This window comes from Saccostrea cucullata, unplaced genomic scaffold (genome assembly GCF_032062105.1).
Source record: "Saccostrea cucullata isolate Sc308-1 unplaced genomic scaffold, CSIRO_AGI_Scuc_v1 ctg2565, whole genome shotgun sequence".
NCBI classification, from domain to species: domain Eukaryota; kingdom Metazoa; phylum Mollusca; class Bivalvia; order Ostreida; family Ostreidae; genus Saccostrea; species Saccostrea cuccullata.
Window position 1 is genome coordinate 51,625 of NW_026918109.1, and position 22,792 is coordinate 74,416.

Below are 22,792 nucleotides of genomic sequence, written 5' to 3' on the forward strand. Positions count from 1 at the left end.
AGCAGTGAGGGATCTTTTTCGTGCCAGCACCTACTGCGACATGGGGCCTCGGTTTATACGGTCTCATCCGAAGGACCGGTCGCCACGTCCCACAGTGGGATTCGAACCCGCGAAGTAAGGATCGACTCCTTACTTCGCGACTCTAGAGCAGACGCTCTAACCACTGCGCCACGCGGGCGACGTGATATGATTGAAGTTTATTTATAAGGATATCATGATTAACCAAATCAAATGCATTGCTAAAATCGATGAAAGTTATGCCTACTAAATTTCCTTGGTCCATAGCTTGTAATCAACTAGTGCTAATTGTAACGGGGACCGTTACAGATGTTCCCCAAACGCTTCCCAACTCCATTTTGGTGCCTGACCCCTGTTGGCTTCATTAAATAAGACAAACCCTATGCATTTGAGACTTTAACGTTTACCCAGAAGTGTACCAAGTTCATTCAAATTTTAGCATTGCACGCGTGTGAATGCATATGCGTAATGACCATATCATATTGTCTACAGAATCTATATATTTTAATATACTAAATATTAAAGTATTTAATCCAAAAGTATTTAAAAAAATACGCTCATTCAAGTGTATTTTTGATTTTACTCATTTCACGTGCATGCACGTGCATACATGAGCATGGTGACCATACCTTCTTGTAGAAGTCCTTTACATCTATATATGTTCTAAATCCCACCCCGTTTGGTTGAAAACCAAGGGAGCTATACCTGTTTAAAGTTTCAGCCAATCAGATTGCAGCACATGTACACGCACATGTATGCAGGTGCATGATGACCATACCTTCTTGTAGAGCTCCATTATGTCTATCTATGTTCCAAATCCCATCCTGTTTGGTTGATAATCAAGGGAGTTATAGCTATTTAAATTTTAAGCCAATCAGATTGCAGCGCACGTGCATGCACGTGTTTTCATGATAATTGCTATATATCGTATTGTAGAACATGCTAAAATATGCCTATGTTTTAAATTTCATAGCATTTCGTCAAAAAACAGAAAAGATATTGAGATTTTTGTTTCAGCCAATCAGAGCGAAGCGCACGTGCATGCGCGTGAGATCTTGCTATTTTGACCATGTCATATTGTCTATGCTACTAATATATCCTTATATTATGAGTTTCAAAGCATTTCATCAAAAATGTGAAAAGTTACGCCTATATCAATTAAATCGGTCATTTCACGTGTTGCACGTGCACGCTCTTGCAAGCACGTGCGCGCAAAATGACCTTCGTTCCGCAAATCTACATAACATGTCTACTGACCCTAAAAAGGTTTTATCTAAGTCGGATGTGAAGTTTACAAGATCACTCCCGGACAAAAAAGTACCCAGGAAGAAGAAGAAAAATAATAATAATAATAAGAAACAGAGTAAAAACAATATGTTCCCCAACTTCGTTTGGGGAACATAATTACCTGTAAGTTTTGTTAGAGCCGTTTGACATGAGTGAAATTCTCGAAGTCCAGATTGTGATTTAAATAAGATTGATTGATTGTATATTGTTTAACGTCCCTCTCGAGAATTTTTCACTCATATGGAGACGCCACCACTTGCCGGTGGAGGGCTACAAATTTTGTCCTATGCTCGGCACTCACGGCCTTTGAGCAGTGAGGGATTTTTTTCGTGCCAGCACCTACTGCGACACGGGACCTCGGTTTATACGGTCTCATCCGAAGGACCGGTCTCCATGTCCCACAGTGGGATGATTTAGATAAGAGATCAAAGCTAGAGGTAAAGTTACGTATCTGATTGGCTGTGTTTTTCAACTAATTTTGATAATGTTGGAAGAATGGATATCGGTCTGTAGTTCCCTTGATCTGCATGGTCGCCATTTTTGAAAATAGGAGTGACTTTTGCTTGTTTTAAACGGGATGGAAATACTCCATTATTAATGCTTGTATTTATAAGATGTGTAATAGATTTGCATATATAATTTAATAATATATAATATAATTTAATTTTAGTAGAGACAATAAGACAACATTTTCTCCAATAATGGCTTCAAATTGATCATATTAGAAAAGTTACGTAACGCGGAGTAATCATGTTTTTGAAGTAACTCATTGTGACGTAGGTATGTTATGTTATACGATATAAAATAAATCTTTTAATCGTTAAAATAAATAAATCGTCCAATCACATGACGTGTTACAACTAAAATTAAATTCTTTCTTTCTTTTTTTATTTGTTTTGTGCAACGCAGGTTTTGGATTTAAAAAATATTTTGTTTAGAGACAGAAGTACTTTTAAGAACTTCTAGGTAAAAATACAAGCAGGTCCATATAGTGATATATATAATACTGCCTAAAAAAGGTGTGGCAGTTAATTTTCAATTTGCAGTTTAAACTTAAGGTTCAAAACACTAAGTTTGAACTTTGATATCTACATACCGTATATTTCAACTAAAAAGAATCTAGAAAATAACATCTTTGTATGTCGATGAATAAAATTAGCGAAAATTCCATGATCAGCTCTTATCAAGTTGTTTAAAAAGCGATTTTTCGATAAAGATCAACTTTTTTTATTTGTAGAACTTTAAAAAAAATATTCCTTTCAGCAAAACACAAAATCCGATTGACACAGCCAACAAGGAAGATGAAAAACGTCACACATGGTAAAATCAACCAAAAATGAGGTTGAAAGACAGCTTGGTGGTTTTTCTGTTATTATCTGTATCAAAAACTTTATGCTTTGGTAAGATTCTATAAAACATGATTTTTCAGTAGGCGAAAACAATTTTTTTTTCCGTTTGATCATTTCAATCATAATGCTTATTCCAATGTAATCTTTTTTCAGTTAATCTGGCACACACACCAGGAAAACATCTACAGGGAAACGCATCATGGAATGTCATTGCTCACCAAGACGACTGGGAAGCTGATAAAGCAGTTGATGGAAATACAAATCAGACATACCAACCTACTTGTGCTATTGCTCAATATGCTAATGGCTATAAATCAGTATGGTGGAAAGTTTGGTTACAAAGGATCTTTAATGTAGCGTATCTGGAACTATATTTCCGATTTGGTAGTAAGTAACGTTAGTTAATTTTGGCAATATTGATAGCTATGCTTTTGCTAAAAGTGAAAAAAAAGATTGATATGTCATTAGTTACAAGTTCATAATATTAAGTAAAATCACGAAAATATCATTTCCAAACAATGTCAAAAATAAATAACTTTAATCAGATTTCGAATAAAAAGTTTGCGTTTTTTAAGGATACCTCTTTTGCTATAGATTTTTCTTGATATATGACTGTAATAATCATTCAATACAAGTAGACGAAATTTTATTGATCAAAACTTTGTAGAGGACATGGAGCACGGACCTCTGGAAATTCCAGAGGTGAGATCAGGTGCCTAGGAGGAGTAAGCATCCCCTGTTGAGAAGAGCCTATTAATTGATGAAGGTTAAATTGGGAAGTCAAATCTGGTATAAAAACAAAATACAAACATTAAGGATCAAACAAATCAGCAAAAACATGTCCCAGAGATAGATCATATTTCATAACAAGGGGAAAAAGACCTTAGAATTAACAATTTGAAGACTACGAGTTCCCCGTAAGATCTTTCTTTCATTAAATATAGCATACCCCACTTTCAAAATTGATCGTACATAACAAGCTCTTGGGTAGAAAATGAGTTGCATTTCAATACGTCATAAGCAGGTGATAGTTGAGTATTTACTTTATAATAAGGAATATGACAATGAAAAAGCTATCTCGGTTGTCAAACAACTAAGTTGTTAGTCGGTCTTCTAAATTCCGATTTTTAAATTTTAAGTTGATGAAACAAGAATATCAAAAGTCTTGTTTAAAGTCATCATTTCGTAAGCTCTATGGTCGATACAAAGACCTTGTTAGCAAATACAATTTATCATTGAGTCAAATCCTGACTGACGTTGTTCATACTTGTTGTTAGGCCATTATATACACACTGAATTGTCGACGGAGTATCCGTTATTTCTCAATTATGACAAAGAGCAGGAGTGACCGATCGGGTATTCTCACTCTCCCATGGCACCTGATCCTACCTCTGGTGGTTTGAAGGGTCGTGTTTTCTCTCATGCTCTTATTTTGCTTGATAAACTTTTAATTTTGATAACTGTTCATAATCTGCACACATTACATTACTAATATAAGTGTTTTCATACCTATTTGTTAACCCATTTTCTGTCAATCAAAGCTCTGAAAATAGAGTGAAACTAAGCATTTTATAGTAGTCTTCGTCTGGAATTTGAAACAAAATCATGTTTTGTGGGAGAAAAACTGAGATGGCTACTTTCACAGGTCATATAATCTTTTTTTTAATATTGTTTACTGTGGTTAATGTATTTTTATTGTCATTTTAGGGTTATATCATTGTCAACTTTTAAAAAAAAATTCGTATTGAACAACAATAAAACAAATTAATTTTACCTTAAATTTTTTTGTTCTAATTTTACGAGAAAAACCACCCAAAAGTAAGTAATTTATTTCAAATGAATTAAAGCATGTTGCTTCAATTTTTAGAAGAAAGTGTTCATCTTTTATAGTTGAGACATATGAGGTTTATGGAAGATAATTCCTGTGTCTTTCAGTTGCAGACAGGCTAACCGGATTTTCCATTTATGTCTATAATGACATCTCGTTTGTTCCCCCCTCTGGAAACAAAGGAACTTTCGTGTATCACCATGACCCCATGTCAGGTTGTCCAAGATCTCTTCAGAGCATAACTGTGAATAAAGTAGCACAGGGAGTAGCCTTCTTTAACGATAGACCTGATGGATATCTGTCAAACTGTGGGGATTTGACAAGGACTTCAATAGAAATATGCGAAGTCAGGGTAATGGGTAAGATGCACTTCTTGTTTTATTGATAGTTTGACTTTAAGAGGTAGGGCATGCGCAAATAAAGAGGAGTTTATATAACACCTTATGGTATCTACTGTATTCTTGTACGTTTTTTGTTGAACATCCTGTAAACAATTTTTAATGACAAGAAAAGTAACTACTGATAAGACATCCTCTATCATCTATATTATATCCTACAGGTTGTGAACAAGATAGATATGGTTCTGGATGCGGTGGGACATGCAGTTCTAAGTGTAAGGATAGGCATTGTGATGTTTTTAACGGATCGTGCATTTATGGTTGTTCTGATCCCAGTGTTGGCTCTCCTAGTTGTAGTGGTAAGTTTGTTTTAGGACAAAAGATATTCACATGTATTATAAAATCGGAGTTCCTCGTCTACGTTTAGTAAAAAAACAATCAAAACTTCCTGTTTCGATTTCAGCGAAGTAGAATAGGGTAAATAAAAGCGAAATTAAGACAAAAAAATTCTTTTTATCAAGTGTGACTGTCAAAAAAACCCAGCTATGCATGTGTGGCAATACTCCTGTTTAACTACCTGAAAGTTATGAAACAAATGCTCAAACGAGAAATCAATATTTTCTATATCAATATTGTAGGTGAAATTCAAATTGCAGCAAACTATCAATGAAAATGTGACAAAGAGTATAGTTATATAAAAATACTGCTTATTTTATTATCTTTAAATATCCTTTGTAAAGCAAGAGGCCCATGGGCCACATCACTCACCTGAAAAGCTTTGACCATTCTGTTCTTTACCAGATTTCCCCCTTGTTACACATAATGCATCTCCACCTTACCCCACTGATCATAATTTAGACATTTTGAAATCTACACTACCCCATGATCCTTCCATGGGCACATATGTTTCAGCTTTTTTGGCCCAGTGGTTCCTGAGAAGAAGATTTTCAAAGATTTTTCCTATACTGAAAGGAAAAAGAAACGCATAATAGCATAATAGCGAAATATATTTGACTATAAGGCCGAAAATTATGAAAATTGGTCAAATGTGTATTTTGATTACTGTGCACTAAAATTGCTGGTCAAAATTACTCAACCATGAAATGTATGGCGTCACGTAGGGGAAATGATAAAAAGCCAAAAACATGTGCATGTTGATGATGACAATTTTATGATCACATTTTGTGGTGCTAATCGATGCATTGGAGTTATAGACATCGTTTTCCGCATTTGAAATCAGTATAAATTTCGTGCAATCATGGTATGGCTGACGGAAGTTACAATGGTTCCAGTAATTGAATTGCGTAAGTGAATGAAAAGGCAAAAAGATGTTGCTGTGCAGTTTGGTTTAAACTTTTCAACAAGAAAGGGTTTTTCAGTTGTCAGAGAGTAAATTAAAAGGTTTCCAACCAACCATGGTGGTGACGTTGACGCTTAACAACGTCACATCAAGACAGGGCTTTTCATCATGTCACCTCGGTTGTTGTCAAGGTATTATCACTGAAACCGATATTTATACAGCAAACTATCATACCAATATTTTCACCCTAAAATTGACAGAAATTCTCTGCTCTAATTTGGTACGCGAGCTTGGCAACTTTTACGTCGATTTTACTCTCACGCTCGCACGTACACGTCGTGTGCGTAATGTTTTTAGCATGTTCACATTGGGAAAATGTAGCCAGTGTTTGTCGAGACTTTCTCACAAACATTCACGTGTACCAAACCAGCTGGATTCTAAATTCTATCCTAAAATGAAAACGTGGCACTCATTTGGCGGGGGGGATTTGTTGGCTTTGGAATAATGCAGCTTCTATAAACCATTAAGACTATTGTCGGAAGAGTTGAATAATAATCAAATGAGAAAGATAAATGCTCTGGTGAACTCAATGCACAGGAAAATCAAGGCTGTTACCAATGTGCAAGGGAGATTATGAGAATTTTTATTTTAATTTTGGGGGGTATCGACATATCAATTTCAATAACTCAGGAATTATCAGTCAAAGTCACACAAGATTTTGGTAACTTGTAGATTAAAGATGAATTAAAATGTTTGATAACAATACTGGAAAACATTTTCGAAATAATAGTTTTAATTTAGTTTAAAAGTAAAATATGCGTTTCTTTTTCCTTTCAGTATATATATTTCTATGTAAAACTTTGATTCCCCATTGTGGCCCCGCCCTTCCTCTGGGGGTCATGATGTGAACAATTTAGAATCTTCATTATACCAGGATGCTTCCACATAAGTTTCAGCTTTTCTGGCCCAGTGGTTCTTGAGAAGAAGATTTTCAAAGATTTTTCCTATATATTTCTATATAAAACTTTGATTCCCCATTGTGGCCCCGCCCTTCCCCCGGGGGTCATTATTTGGACAATTTAGAATCTACATTATACCAGGATGCTTCCACATAAGTTTCAGCTTTTCTGGCCCAGTGGTTCTTGAGAAGAAGATTTTCAAAGATTTTTCCTATATATTTCTATATAAAACTTTGATTCCCCATTGTGGCCCCACCCTTCCCCCGGGGGTCATTATTTGAACAATTTAGAATCTATATTATACCAGGATGCTTCCACATAAGTTTCAGCTTTTCTGGCCCAGGGGTTCTTGAGGAGAAGATTTTCAAAGATTTTTCTTATATATTTCTATGTAAAACTTTGATTCCCCATTGTGGCCCCGCCCTTCCCCCGGGGGTCATGATGTGAATAATTTGAAATCTACACTACCCCAGAATGCTTCCACATAAATTTCAGCTTTTCTGGCCCAGTGGTTCTTGAGAAGAAGATTTTTTAATGACCCAACCCTATTTTTGTCTTTTCTTGATTATCTCCCCTTGCGAGGAAATATGTCCCTTTATTTTAACAATTTAAATTCCCCTTTACCCAAGGATGCTTTGTACCAAGTTTGGTCAAAATTGGCCCAGTGGTTCTTGAGAAGAAGTCGAAAATGTGAAAAGTTTACAGACGGACAGACAGACAGACGACGGACAAAATGTGATCAGAAAAGCTCACTTGAGCCTTCGGCTCAGGTGAGCTAAAAAAGTGTCCCAAGAAAAAGGGAAAAGAAAATTATTCCATTAAAAGAGCACCTTTATCACATTTTCAATTTAGAATGTCTTGATGGGTATTATGACAAGACTTGCAGTAATAAATGTGGGAACTGTCTCCAAGGAGTTTGTGACAAGAAAAATGGCACTTGTAGGAGTGGGTGCTTACAGAACTGGCGGGAACCGTTGTGTCAAGGTACGATTTTATTTTTTTCTTCCTTAATAAGATATCGTAAGAATAATGGTTATAGAAAAAAATGTTTATCCCATATTAGCGTAAGGAAATATATTTACTTTCTGAATCCATAATTTTGCTTCAAATAAAAGAAGTCTTTTTTTAAATCGGAAACAGCATTAGAAAAAAAGGCCAAAGCTGATTTTCCGTGTAGCGTATTTCGTATGAAGTATATTTTTTCTATTGTACATTGATTTCATACATATCTTACCATTTTTCCATTGGTTCATTGTAAATAAACAAATTCTCAATCAATGTTTTATTGAGTGGTTATTTTAATTATGTTACTTAGAAATCGTTCATTCTTAAATTGCAGTCTAATTAATTACTACATTAACGTGTGTTTCTATTTGAATTGATACGTCATTTTTTACACTTTTTAGAAAAACTCAACATGAAGATTTTCTAGACATATATTGATAAGAAAAGCTCAGTTGTCTCCTAAGTAATAATAACGATTTAAATGCTCCTTTTAAGGGGCATTGATTGATCGAGAGAAAAAATCATGTACAAATATGCATCATCTTTCATGTCTTATTTGATATCATATGAATTACCAGAAATCTTTACGCAATACAAGGTCTTTTTTATCATACATAGAATCTATGTTGTGTTATTACGTATATAATAAATAATATAATTGTGTGTATTGTGTCTATATTTATATCTCATTTGAAATTGAGTTTATATTTTATGTTTCTTTTATCATTTGGGATAAGATCATCTATGAATAATTCCATTTATTTTTCGACGCTGTTTTAGAAATAGTAGACAATTTATATCTATATTTAATAATAGAACTTATCAATAGTAAAGGCAGATTTGTCCTATAAGAAATGCATACAACCATATACTTATGATTACACCATCTCATGAACAGCATAATATACTACGTAAATATATAAGAAATAATGAAGAAAAAAAATTCCATTTGACGTTTCAAAATACAGCTTCTATTAATGATAGAATGTGTTGATGGTTACTATGACCAGGACTGCAGTACTAGGTGTGGGCAATGTCGTGAGGGAATTTGTGACAAGAAAAACGGAAGTTGTTCATCTGGTTGTAAACTAAACTGCAAAAACCCACTATGTCAAGGTAAATAATCGAGCCTCGACTTAGATGTTCATGCAGACATGTAAAATAATCATCTAGGTTTTTTTATTTGTAGCTTTAAAACAAAAGAGGATTGCTACTAACATGATGAAAACAGATTCAGTTTTCAAAAATAACAGTTGTTTATGAAAAGAATTTTCATATAGAGATATACAGATGTTAATTCTATTTTTAAAATAAAACCAACTAACGTGTAAAAGAGATAGATAAGAAAAAGAATGACTGTGAACAGATTGGTAGCATTTTTGGATAGTTATGATCTGATTTATGAGAGGAAATAAATTTAAATGAGTTTAATTGAGGGAAGCGCAATTTTTCTTATAATTAATATACATGTGTAATTCCCGAGGTTTATTTCAAAAACATTTACTCAGAGAAAATTATGTGACGAATTCCTAACTACATTTTTGCCTCTTTGATATGAATATAGACCATGTTTCTTCATTCGGCGGAGCGGGAGTGATAGATCGGCAAGGGAGGATCACTCCTCCATGGCACCTATGTTATTTTGTATTTAATTGCACTGATGATCTCTGAATTAAAATAATTAAAAGGAACTAAAAAAGGACAATATTAAAAATCTATAGTTTCGATATTTAAAACCACAGCAGGTTTCAATAGAGTAAACATCATTAAACTGAGATTTTTTTTCAAATAAAAAAGATTCTCACAAGAACAGAAAAAAAGCAATGCATGCAATTTGTCCATGTTCCGTTTTAAAAACCTACATTTTATACTTTGACAAACAATATAATATTTTCAAAATAAATATTAAGTGGGAATTCTGTTTTCAGAAAATCATTAGACGTGCAAATATGTATTAAAGCATATTTTTTATTTGAAAAATCCTGGTCTTTCCTTAAGCTTTGTATGAATATATAAATATGCCTGTTCTAGAAAAGAGAAACATTTTTATTTAATTTAATTAGCAATAAATTTCCAATTTAGATTGTGTTGATGGATATTATGGCAAGAATTGCAACACAAAATGTGGGAACTGTCTCCAAGGAGTTTGTGACTAGAAAAATGGCACCTGTAGGAGTGGTTGCTTACAGAACTGGCGGGAACCGTTTTGTCAGGGTCAGAATTTTTCAATGTTTCCACATTTCCTCGATACAACGTTTAAGTTCAGCTAATTGTTTGTAGGGGAAAAAAGTACAAGCAAATTCCTTGCAATAATCAATGAATGCACTATAATTTTTGCATTTCTGATTTTATATTATTATTTCAAGTAAATGGTTTCTTTGGGGAAAAAAATAGAAACAGATTAAGAAAAAGTTACGAGCTGACTTTTTTAAAGTGAATTTCGAATAAAGTAGGAACACTGGTGAAATTTCTTTGTTAAACAAAAACATGTACCTTCATTTCTCATCTTTATGAAATGAAAATGCAATGTTAATTAAAAGAAATTGCTTAAATATTTTTTTAGTTTGTGTCATTAAGGTCTTGCGTCCTCGACGGGAGGCTTTTTATTCATCGATTTCCTTTCCGTTTTTTTAAAAGCATATTTTGTTTTGGAAATAATGAAAATCAATATTAATTTGTAATTAGTTATCAATATTAAAGGCAGTTTTGTTCTATGAAATAACAACATTCAGCCATCATATGTATGAGAGGTAGATTAAACCATCCAATTGAAAACATTTTTATACAACGTTAAAAGGTGTTTAAAATAAAAACATATTGCATTCAATATGATAACACTCCTCCATTTGACGTTTCAAAATACAGCTTCTATTAATGATAGAATGTGTTGATGGTTACTATGACCAGGACTGCAGTACTAGGTGTGGGCAATGTCGTGAGGGAATTTGTGACAAGAAAAACGGAAGTTGTTCATCTGGTTGTAAACTAAACTGGAAAGAACCACTATGTCAAGGTAAATAATTTAGCATTAAGATGCCCTCTTTGATTTTAACAGGTATATATACGTTTGTAAAAAAAAATAATCTAGTTATAAAATTATATTCTCATAATTGTATCGTTTATTAAATTCCTAATGCTTTTAAAAGAATGGTTTTTATTTTGAACATTCTACCATATTTAAATGTTTATGTAGTGTTTAAGGGAAGAGAAACTTTTACTTTTTCATTTAACGATTTTTTTAAAATTCAGAATGTGTTGATGGGTGTTATGACAAGAATTGCAGTACAAAATGTGGAAACTGTCTCCAAGGAATTTGTCACAAGAAAAATGGCACCTGTAGGAGTAGTTGCTTACAGAACTGGCGGGAACCTTTGTGTCAGGGTTGGGTTGGGTTGTCATTTTCCTTATCAAGCTTTTTAACAAGGCCTGCTTTTTTTGCGCAAGTAGGCCAACTGGAAATTCACTTAAGGTTCTGAAAATCTATATTCATCTAAACTTTTCTAATCCATTATCTTTCTTATTCCTTTTGTTACTGTCTTTTCGCGACACATTTTCATAGACTGTGACGTCATAGCTGAGCGGTTGAGGCGTCTTGGCTAAGCGATTGTGATATTGAAAACATTGTAAATAGATATGGATTTCAACAACATATATAAAGAAGCCATACAAGTTTAATCTTTGATATAATGATTTATTTATTTCGTTTATTTTGGAACCGGATATGAAGTATTTTTTTTTTACAAAGTATTTGTGAAGCGTAGAAAGGTCGAGAGTTTTGCAACACACACTTCTTATGTTGTTTTACAATTTGAAAATTTTCATTTTATCACTGTTGGAAATTAATGTGTACAGAATAGATATTTAATCAGAATTATAATGAAAATTTTAAAAAATTCTGTATTTAAAAAAAGAGAATTTTAATATTAAGCACACATTTAAAAGGCAATCTATTATGTTAACATATGTAGCGAATATGTGTATTCTGTAAGAAAAAGTGTCAATCATGTATTTTATATTTAACTACTTTTGCATTATCATTAAATTTTCCAATTTAGAATGTATTGATGGACATTATGGCAAGAATTGCAGTGAAAAATGTGGAAATTGTCTTCAAGGAATTTGTGACAAGAAAAATGGAGTTTGTAAGAATGGGTGCTTACAGAACTGGCAAGGACCTTTGTGCCAAGGTAAAACTAAACTTCTTTTTCTCACAATTCCCTCTCAATATAACGTAATAACCTTTAACTCATTCTTTGTAGAAACAAAATTACATGACATGATAGATAAATGCACTTTAATTTTTTTTTTACTATATTCCTGCTTTAAGTCTACTCAACCCTTTTTAAAATTTAAATTTGTTGAAAGAGTTTGTTATAATCAAATAACCTGCATGGCTGTGAAAATGAAGAAATTGAAGCAAGCACAGACAGACGGTAGCTAGATATTGCTTTACGTAGAAGGTAGACTGGTTATTTCATGGTTACTTAAATAAGAGGAAATTTTTATTTCAGTGTGTGAACGTTACAAATATGGCCCTAATTGTGTATTTAATTGTGGTCACTGCAAAGGGAGCGAACCCTGCAACACAGGAAATGGAACATGCGTAAATGGTTGTGAACCTGACTGGGAGGGAGCATTTTGTGTTAAAGGTAGATAAGAATCAAATTTCCAAGCCTTCATGGAGGATTTTATTTAAATTTTCTATCTATTTATCATGTAATCAATGGTAGCATAAGAATTATTTTGATTTTATTTAAACATATTTTATTTTGTAATAATTACATCCACTGAATACGTTCTCCTTTAATTTTTTTTAAAGAAAACCATTGCCGTTTATCAGGTCATGAACAACACTAGGCATATATCACCTGTATAGATTTCTTAATTCATGCGTGTTCCATCAATTACGCGTACTGTGACGACATATCAAAAATACAATAATTATCTGGTTAATCCTATGTTAAATGATTCTTCATACAGATATTAACAAAACATTAAAAGGCATTCTTTAGTTGTTAGTACGGTTATTAATGTCGCAGCTGTTGCAGGAAAAAAAAATACATAACCCGCGTAAAATAAAGCATTTTATTCTTTAATAATACATAGGCAGAAGGAATAGCTTATATAAGCCCCCTACAAATTATTTTGATTTGTATTTTTAGCTTCTTCTTCTTCAGAAGAAGAAAGAACAGAGGGTAAGTAGTTTTTTTTAAATCAATTTGAGAAGAATTTTTTTACCAGATGAGACGTTAACGACATAAGTCCATTGAGTTGAATTCTATTGTTTTGTTTTCTTTTTTAGACAAACAGATGTCTAAGACGTTATTGCTCTTCTTTTCCGTCATTTCAACACTTCTGGCAGTTTTACTCATCTGTTCCCTGATCATATTTTTATATATCAGGAAAACTAGATGTGTACAACAGAATGAAAGAAATGAAAGAATGTCTAGCAAGGATACGGTAGAAAAGTATCAGGAGTTAAAAGGCGGGAAGAAAGAGAACCATGATTCAGTTTTTGATTCCACAAAGAAGGAATCGGCATACCAAGAACTATATACATATAGAAACACTGGGTTTTATGAGAGTACATAAAAGTGTGTCTTGCTTGATGATGAAATCAGTACAATATCTTTAAATGAATTTTAAGAATTGTTTCCAAAGATTGAAATTTCCTCTTTGAGCAACAATTTCTAATCTTGTATGGCAGAAATTTAAGGAAAATATCTAAAATATTGAAATGATAGATTTAATGAAGCTTGTGCTAACATATTTTCATAATAAAATTGTATATCTTTATCCAATTGCCCAGTATGACAGTATTAATTTGCTTCAATATCGAATGAATAACTTTTGCTAAAATAGTTTCTATCGAAAATTATCTCTATACAATTGTAATCCGAAAACTCCTTAAATCACTCGAGTGATATGACATTACAATTGTTCCGTAAAAGTTGCAATTTTTACCTCAATCTGTAAGTTTGATGAATTTTGTGGATAAATTTTATATGGAATGCCCGAACTATTAAAGGGGTTAAAATGGCGGCAAGGGGGAAGGTTGTATTTTCCAACATTCTATAAAGTGACACCACCTGGAAAAACTTTTACGCAAGGTCTTTGTTGGTTAACAATGTCCCCAGAGTGCAGGTAACTGGGAGGGAATGCTTATTTAATCAAATAAAATGCACACTCTCTACACCGAAACATTAAGAAATAAACGTTTAGAATATACATGTACAAGTACTAATAAACACAGCATACGCAGAATTTGTAATTTAAATCATTTCAGTTCAGAGTTTCATTTCCAGGCTATTTTGAATTTGCCATTTTAACCTGTATTAGATATAAGAAATCAATGAAATGACTTTCTTTTAGGGATTATTTCGACCTATACAACACTATTAACTAAGTTTAAAAAAAAAAACAAGGCTATTGACATATTTAATAAGCTATGTATACAATTACATTACTATTTTATTTTCTTATTCAGTTATACATGTACTGGTGGATTTAGAGGGCGCCCGGCCCCCCTTTGTGTCCAAAATATATCAGATATAATTATATGATTTAATGATTCAATTTTTGGTGTGTCTGTGGGACCCCTTAACCCTGACCAACAACTGGTCGGACCCCCTTTTCAATACTCCTGGATCCACCACTGACATGAAGACATTAAATCAAACCTATCTCTTATTGATAGTGTGTATCTGTTTGTTTACATTTTCATACTTGTTTTATCAATATTAATAAGTTTAAAATACAAAGCACAGGTGCGCAGAGCAACTTACCTTTGACCTATTATAAAAGCCATTGATACGTGGAAGGAGGACTTCAACAATCATGGCAGATAATGACCTGAAATATCCACTAGGCTCTCCCCAAGAGAATATAAAAATGTGTCAACCTCATAACTTTCCTATTGATGTGATTTGTGAAGACTGCGATGAATTCATTTGTGGTAAGTGTGCTAAAACAGATCATAGAGATCACGAATGGAGCACTATACCCACGGCAGCCACCCATAGGAGAAGAGGTCTGCGTAAATGTCTGACCAAGGTCAAGGAAGAAGATCTGCCTTGGATTGATGAAAAATTGGAAGTAATATCAAAACAATTATCAGAAAATGAAAAACTGTGTAAATCTGAGATCAAAAAGCTTCAAAAGCATTATGATGAAATAATAATCAGGTTTTCAGAACTCAGGAAGCAAAATGAAGAACGATTAAAAGAAAATTTAAAGGACAAAAATGAAAAATTGAATGCTGTGAAATCTGTATTAAATAAAAAGAAGAAAGCTATTGCAGAGACAGTTCAGTTTATGGAGGATAACAATAATACCATGTCAGATTACGGCTTGCTTGACAACCACAGGGATCTGACAAAACTGCTTTCTGGCCTGAATGTTAATATAGAGGACTGTAAACATTCAGTGAGGTACATTAAAGAAGAAATCAGTGAGGAGGTGCTTGGAAATATGATTGGACAAACTTTGGATATAGATAAAATTAGTTTGACTGGAAGAAGCGTATTTAAATATGGAGATAAAATGATAGATTTGTTGAGGGCATTCTGTGAAGATCAGTGCTACATTAGACAATTAGAGTCAGACTGCATTGAACAAGTAAACAAAGAAGGTGAGAAAAAGAATGCCTATAGTTTCAGTCCAAGTGACATGTGTATAACCGATATTGATGAAGTTTATTGTACTGACTCAAGCAACCATACCATCAGCTGTCTGTCACCATCAGGGTCTCTTTCTACAGTCATAAGTACAGATCCACAGGTTCCAATAGGAATCTGCCCGTCAGTACATAGTGGACTTCTGGTCACCTTTATTGATCACGAATTAGAATCACAGAGCAAGAGTGTGGTGAAGCACCTGACAGTGACAGGTGACGTCATACAGAAGTATGAGTACCAGGAGGACGATCAGACCAGACTATTTACTTTGCCAATCAGAATAACCCAAAACCATAACAGCGATATCTGTATAGTGAACTATACAAGTGGCACTTCAGGTGATCTAATGATTATGTCTCCCTCTGGGCGTATGAAAGCTGTCTACAATGGACACAACCTGATGAAGAGCTTTATTTCGAGAGATGTAGTGTGTGACCCCCTCTGTAACATCCTTGTTACTGACATTAACAACAACCAGATCCATCTGCTAAGTCCTGACGGGGAAATCCTGAAGTTCATTCTGACAGAGACTGAAGTTAACCATCCATACTCACTGTCCATATACAGGTCTGCATTGTGGGTTGGATACTCCACTGGAATTGTAAAAGTGTTTAAGTATAGAATGTGAACTTTTACAATCATTCAATAGAATGATATTCATTTATGTATCTTTCAGCATATTTCGAAGATAAAATCACGCCAGTATAAATGATTTGAACTGATAGTATAATGTGATATAAAGAGTATTAATATCTTGTACATTCAAATCAAAATAACATTTCCTACAAATCGTAAAAAAAATCAAACTGATAGTAATGTTTTTCAGCACTCACGTTCAAAACCTTGGAAATGTTTCAATACATTGTTACAACGCAAAATGTAATAACAACGCGAATGTAATTAACATGGATTATTACATTTTGCATAGAAATCAACGCAGAATGTAATAACGCAAGATGTAACAACACACTTTTGAGGATTATTACATTTCGCATTATAACATTTTGCGTCGAGATCAACGCAATATGTAATAACGAAAAATGTAATAACACGATTTTTGGATTATTACATTTTTGCTTTGTTACATTTTGCGTCGAGATTAAGCAAAAAAACAAGAACGCAAAATGTAATAACACACTCTTTGGTCACACAGATTGAGTACAACTTTTAATAGAGTAGTGGCCGATGAAGAGGAAACAAAAAAAAACAAAAAACCCAGATATATGCAATGTCTTCCAAGAAGGATATGGAGATAACGAACAGCATTCAATCTCAAAGTCCATTAAACAATATACAAATCAGAGTATAGGAAACAAATGCAAGGAACCTAAAAGAAAACATCAGAATATATTGATTTGCAAATCAAGTGAGCATCCCCCCCCCCCGGTCACACCCGCCGTGTGCTCGTTGTCATGATCAGGAAATTACGGAAGAAATCCGTCGTCAATTAAGTGTATAAATAATGGACTAACAATTAATGAATTTCATAATATATTGATTTAACAAGTTACATGTATTTAAAATCAGTTTAATAAATGTATTCAAATTATATGTGTTGTAAATTAGAAACGCGCGTGTGTAGATGGGGTTGTTGGGGGTATTGATCGGTGTACTTTAGACAAATGCAATGAATCTAAAAGAAAACCTTTTATTTGTACTTGCAGGTGTAAATATATATCGGAAGGGGTTTTGACAATTGTGATACCATACTGTTCCATGCAAATCACCAGCATTGCAGACAAGCAAAACACTCCCCCCATCTCTTTCTCCATCCAATAATAAAATGGATTGTTTCTGCATGTCATTAGTAATACAATGATAAAGATACTAAGTAAACACTGCACCCTATATCTGCCCTTCCTCGCTTGATACACATATACATGTACACTTCCTTGTTAACCAATGTACACATGCCAAACATGCATATCAAGAGCTAATAATGAAGCTACTATAGTCAATCTTTAATAATTAAATAAATTATGTGTTATTGGTTGGAAATTTAATAAGACTACCAAAAATAAGCCAATCAAAGTTAAATAACGATGCATGTGTACATAACGAACAGTATTCAATCTCGAAGTCCATAAAACAGTACAAAATAGGAGCAGAGCAACCACGGACCTCTGCTGAAGATGCATTTGATGTATTTATGTCCGTAAAAGCCCTAGCATTGGTCTCATTGTTTTAGTTCTTAACATTTTGTACAACGTGTTTCCCATGTGAGTTTTACGTATATTTTGAAACAATTGTATGTTTTTTTTTTTGTTAAACGCAATAAAAAAAAGATTGTATTTTGTTTTATAACATATTTTTTTAATTACATTTTGTGTTGTCTTCATCTGTTCAGTGCAAAAATAAAATAACGCAATGTAACAACGAAAAAGCACGTTATTACATTTTGCGTTGTTCTCGACGAAAAATGTATAAATGCAAAATGTAATAATCTAAAATCGTGTTATTACATTTTGCATTATTACATTCTGTGTTGATTTCGACGCCAAATGTTATAACGCCAAATGTTATAATCCAGGTTTATTACATTTTGCGTTGTTATTACATTTCGCGTTTTAACAATACATGTACCTGATACCAACCAAAAATTAATCTTACCTTTAAACGAAAATGCTATAGTAAACTATAGGTAACTATAGTACCAAAGTAAAAACTTTGCAACTTTGATTTATCATACTGAAAACTTTGAAACTTTGATTTACTATATTGAAAACTTTGGAACTTTGATTTATGGTTTGCCCGAATGTGATGCACGTTGAGACATCATTACATATTTAATAACGGGTACGTTTTTAACGTATTTGAGTATATTTGCTAAGGCCTTTCTATAAATACAAATTAACACATTTTGAAATCCTAAAACGAGTATTTTACGTTTACAAATTTATGAAAAGGTATTTAAAAAATTAAACTTAGGAAAAATTGTCTTTAATATATGTTTTCTTATTATAGCGGACCCTGGTAACGTAATTAGGGTACATCGGACGAAATGTACACTGGCATGATACACGTTTCTCATATCTCTAAAACAATGTTCAAGTTTAATACCGTGTGTAACAAACAAGAAACAAATCAAAATAGATTTTTGAAAAAACGCGGGGTTTTTTTCAGTGGTAAAATTGTTAATACCAGTAATTCAAATGTTATAATAATCAACATAATTTTTAATTGATGATAGATCTTATATAGAAAGTCAACAAGAGACTCAGGGGTCATCATGAGCACTGTAGATATGGAAAAGCAAAAATCAGTTTAGTAAGGATAAGTTCAAATGCAGAAATGGTCCCGAACTACCCCTAATAGGGAGGGCTATGATTTGACACTGACAAGGAATCCCCACAAGTTTCTTCTTTTCTGGCCCATTTTTCAGAAGATGTTTGAATATTATCATTAATTTTCGCTATTTCGTTATTTCTCCTTCATCTAAAAAAAAACATGAACCCCCTTTACACAAGGATACTCATTGCTGAGTTTGGTTAAAATTGGTAGCATAGTTCTGTAGAAAAAGATGAAATTGTTAATAACAGACGATGGCCAAATTAGAAAAGCTCACTTGCGTCTTCGGCTAGATAAGCTTAATCTTTGATTCACCAAATTTATTGAGTAAAATATCTGGCTGGGGGCCATAAAAGTTAGCTTTAACGCTGAAGTACCAACTGCATTTTCAATAAAAACTTATGGAATTAGAATCCAGGTCAAAACTGGGTTTAACCTTCAGAAAGTAATAATGCATATGGTTGCTTAAGAAGTACTTTCATCAATGTTTTTTCTATCATTTGAAAATGTCGACTGATTATTTGACAAGCTAGATAAAAATATATTTGGATGATCAAAACAATAGCCAGTTGTTATACATGTAAGTACTTTTATTATCTAAAGCTAACATATATACAAGGCATAAAAATATACAATGTAATATTTACACAAAAATAATTCATTTATATGTTCAATGCTCAAAATTTCAAATTATTTTGACATAAAAAAATGTTTTTATGCAAAATATCAATGTGCCATAACATTTATCAAAGTCACAATTTTAATTAAAAAAATATTCTACATCTTTTAAAAAATTGGAACGACTTGTCTAAGAGATGAAATTTGACAAGTTTCTGAATAACATTGACAATATTTTGGAATCATTTACATACACGTGATTACAACATGTATTATAAATATAAGTCACACAAAAACCTAATTATACACAAACACATTATTATTATTATTATTATAACAGACTAATATACATATCATTAAAATCAGGAGGTATTGTCATAATTACTGTTTAGATCAAAGTTGATTATCATTTTTTTCTGAGAACATCCCAGTAAAGATACATTTTATATTTACTGATATTAACGATTGGTCCAGTAATTGCAAATACATATGACAAACATACACATTTATAAAAACAATAATTCATAAATTTAAAGGGGAAAACAATCATGATATACATTGCTTAATATATTTAAATTATTTTAACACGAATTGTTGCTATACAAAATACCCATGAACCACATACGAGTAGCTCATCCGAATCTCATTTTAAAATCAAAAATAAAAATAGTTCTATACTCTTAAAAAATGGTCTTGTTTAAGAGCTGAAGGTATGAAAAATTTCACTTACAATGACAACAATAAAAGTATTTAAAATTTAAGTAGATAAATTCAGTCATATAAGCTCATTAGCTTATTCTTCAAATACATGTAGGTACAAAAAATCAATGAATGGTAAAAACAATAGCATGTTAGTGTAAGTATAGTTGTTACCTAAACCAAAAGGTAAATCAAAGCATCAAATTATATTTACATGAGCATGGTTAAATAACATTGACAATATTTGGGCATCATTTACATACAAGTGATAACAAAATATATCAAACATCTAAAGTAGTAAAACAAAAACCTAATCATACACAAACTCGTTATAATTACAGACTGATACACTTATCATAAACATAGTAAGTGAATCACAACTTATCAAATAAACATTGCCTAGAATATCTCAATAAAGGTACAGGTGTATCATTTCTAATTGAATCCCAATTGGTTCAGTAATTACAAAAATATATGACAAACATACAAAAGTAAAAAAAAAATATTACTCAATTTTAAGGAATTAAACAATCATAAACATAGCTTTAAATAAGATTTTAAAAATTATTTTTGACATAAGATACACAATACCCTTGTACCAGAATGCTTAGCAATTAAAACCATGCATTTTAAAAATTAAAAATAATTGCTTAAAAATTTTTTTGTTTCTTAAGAGATTAAATTTTGAAAAGTTTAACCTAGAATGACCACAACAAAAATACTTATTAATAATAAAACACCGTAGATAAATTCTAGTCAGAGAAGGTCACTAACTTTTACTTTTTTCCCTCTCTTGTGCTTTTTTGGCAAGATGCACTTTAACTTCAGAACTAAAATTAGCTTTATTATCTATCAACCTAACTTCCAAAGGAAGAGAATTCCAGTCTAAAATTGCATGATAGTAAAAATTTGGCTTGTTGTAAGCACTAACGGGTGGAACAGGTAAATTTCGATTTGAAGCCCATTCTTTATCCTTCTCATCAATGTCAAAATGTTCATGTAGGTATTTAGGTCTAAAGCCATAGATAATGTTATGGACATGTTTAAGTCTTAATTGTTTTACTTGGTCAGCCACACAAAGTGTGTTTTTTGAATCTGTAGATTTCAAACTTTTACCAATGTATCTTATTGTGTTGTCTTGAACTATTTGAAGCTCATTCTTCAAGGGTTCAGAAAGACTTTCATACCAAGCAGAGGAACAGCAATCAAAGCAAGGTAGAATAAGTTCTGAAGCTAATGATGACCTTAACTTTGTTTTCCATGGATTTTCTGTTCTTTTAAGAAACTTAAGTCTTGATTTGACCTTGGCTACAATCTCATTCACTAAGAGAGTAAATTTTAGAAACTTGTCAATTGTTATCCCCAGATATTTGACATGTTCACTTGCTTTGACATAATCAAATTGACATCTGACCTTAAATTTTCTTGTTTTACTTAGTTTGTGCCTTGGGCCAAATAGAATACACCTTTTCCTTCCAAGGATTAGCTTGTTTTCTTTAAGCCATTCAGAGCATTGGTTAAACTGCTTACTAAGATTTTTTGAAATCTTATAGGAGTCTTCATTTGAATAAAGGATGGCAATCTTGTCTTCATAAAGAATAAGCTTACAGTCGGGGTCTATACTAATTGGTAAATCATTTATATAGCATAAAAATAGTAAATGCCCTAAGCTGTTCCCTTTCGGTAAACCACTAGTACTATCCACTGATGTTGAAAGAACACCCCCACATTCTACCACCTGAGTCCTTCCTGTTAAGTATGATTTAAACCATGGGCTACGAATTCCCATTTTATTTAATTTATTGCATAAAATTTCATGGTCTACTGTATTGAAAGCTTGTTGCAAATTTAATATAAGCATACCAGTAAAAAGCTCCTTAGAAGTATTGTCCCTTATATGATCTAACAAATTTATTAAACAAGAATCGGCATAAAATCCACTTTGAAATCCATACTGAAGCTCATAAAGCAAATTGTTAGCATGTAAAAAATATTGAAGCTGACAAACTACATGCTTTTCTAAGATCTTAGCTGACACATTTTGAGAACTCATACACACTGGTTTGTATTTTTCAACATTAAGTGTAGCATCCCCTTGAGATGAACTACCCTTTATAAGCACAGGCTTGACTTTGTTTTGTTTCATATCTTTAGGTACAATTCCAGATTCTAAGGACTGATTGATGATAGATGTTAATGATTTTTTACATTTACTTGCAGCTAACTTTAAATCTTCTGGTATTTTGTCAAGGTCAGTGACATTTTTCATAAAAAGACAAAAAAATTCATCATTTACATATTTTTCTTGGACATGACCTAAATTATTAAGAGCATGGTTTTTCAAATTTCTTTTTGAATAAAAGTTCCTGAAATGATCTGACTTGACATTGTATGTACCTTTTGAAGTGGGCACGTGTGAAACTAGTT

The 22,792-nt window shown here is 32.6% G+C and overlaps 2 protein-coding genes across 2 annotated transcripts; both read left to right on the forward strand.

The window, feature by feature from the left end:
- Window positions 1-2,641: 2,641 nt before the first annotated feature.
- LOC134248611 (protein draper-like) lies at window positions 2,642-12,741 on the forward strand. The gene is made up of 7 exons (XM_062731050.1): window positions 2,642-2,705; window positions 2,808-3,041; window positions 4,590-4,857; window positions 5,010-5,179; window positions 11,334-11,465; window positions 12,140-12,271; window positions 12,596-12,741. The coding sequence occupies exons 1-7, from the start codon at window positions 2,642-2,644 to the stop codon at window positions 12,739-12,741; spliced, it is 1,146 nt and encodes a 381-aa protein (XP_062587034.1).
- Window positions 12,742-14,908: 2,167 nt separating this feature from the next.
- LOC134248197 (uncharacterized) lies at window positions 14,909-16,478 on the forward strand. Its single transcript, XM_062730644.1, has one exon. It carries the CDS (start codon window positions 14,922-14,924, stop codon window positions 16,386-16,388), a length of 1,467 nt encoding a protein of 488 aa, XP_062586628.1. The 5' UTR covers window positions 14,909-14,921; the 3' UTR covers window positions 16,389-16,478.
- Window positions 16,479-22,792: the final 6,314 nt, after the last annotated feature.

Excerpts from the sequence above, each read along its gene's own strand:
- LOC134248611 (XM_062731050.1), top strand. The coding sequence starts at position 2,642 with ATGAGGTTGAAAGACAGCTTGGTGGTTTTTCTGTTATTATCTGTATCA. Across the intron at positions 5,180-11,333 it reads TGGCTCTCCTAGTTGTAGTG|AATGTGTTGATGGGTGTTAT; the intron begins GTAAGTTTGTTT and ends TTTAAAATTCAG. Across the intron at positions 12,272-12,595 it reads GCAAGGACCTTTGTGCCAAG|TGTGTGAACGTTACAAATAT; the intron begins GTAAAACTAAAC and ends TTTTTATTTCAG.
- LOC134248197 (XM_062730644.1), top strand. The coding sequence starts at position 14,922 with ATGGCAGATAATGACCTGAAATATCCACTAGGCTCTCCCCAAGAGAAT.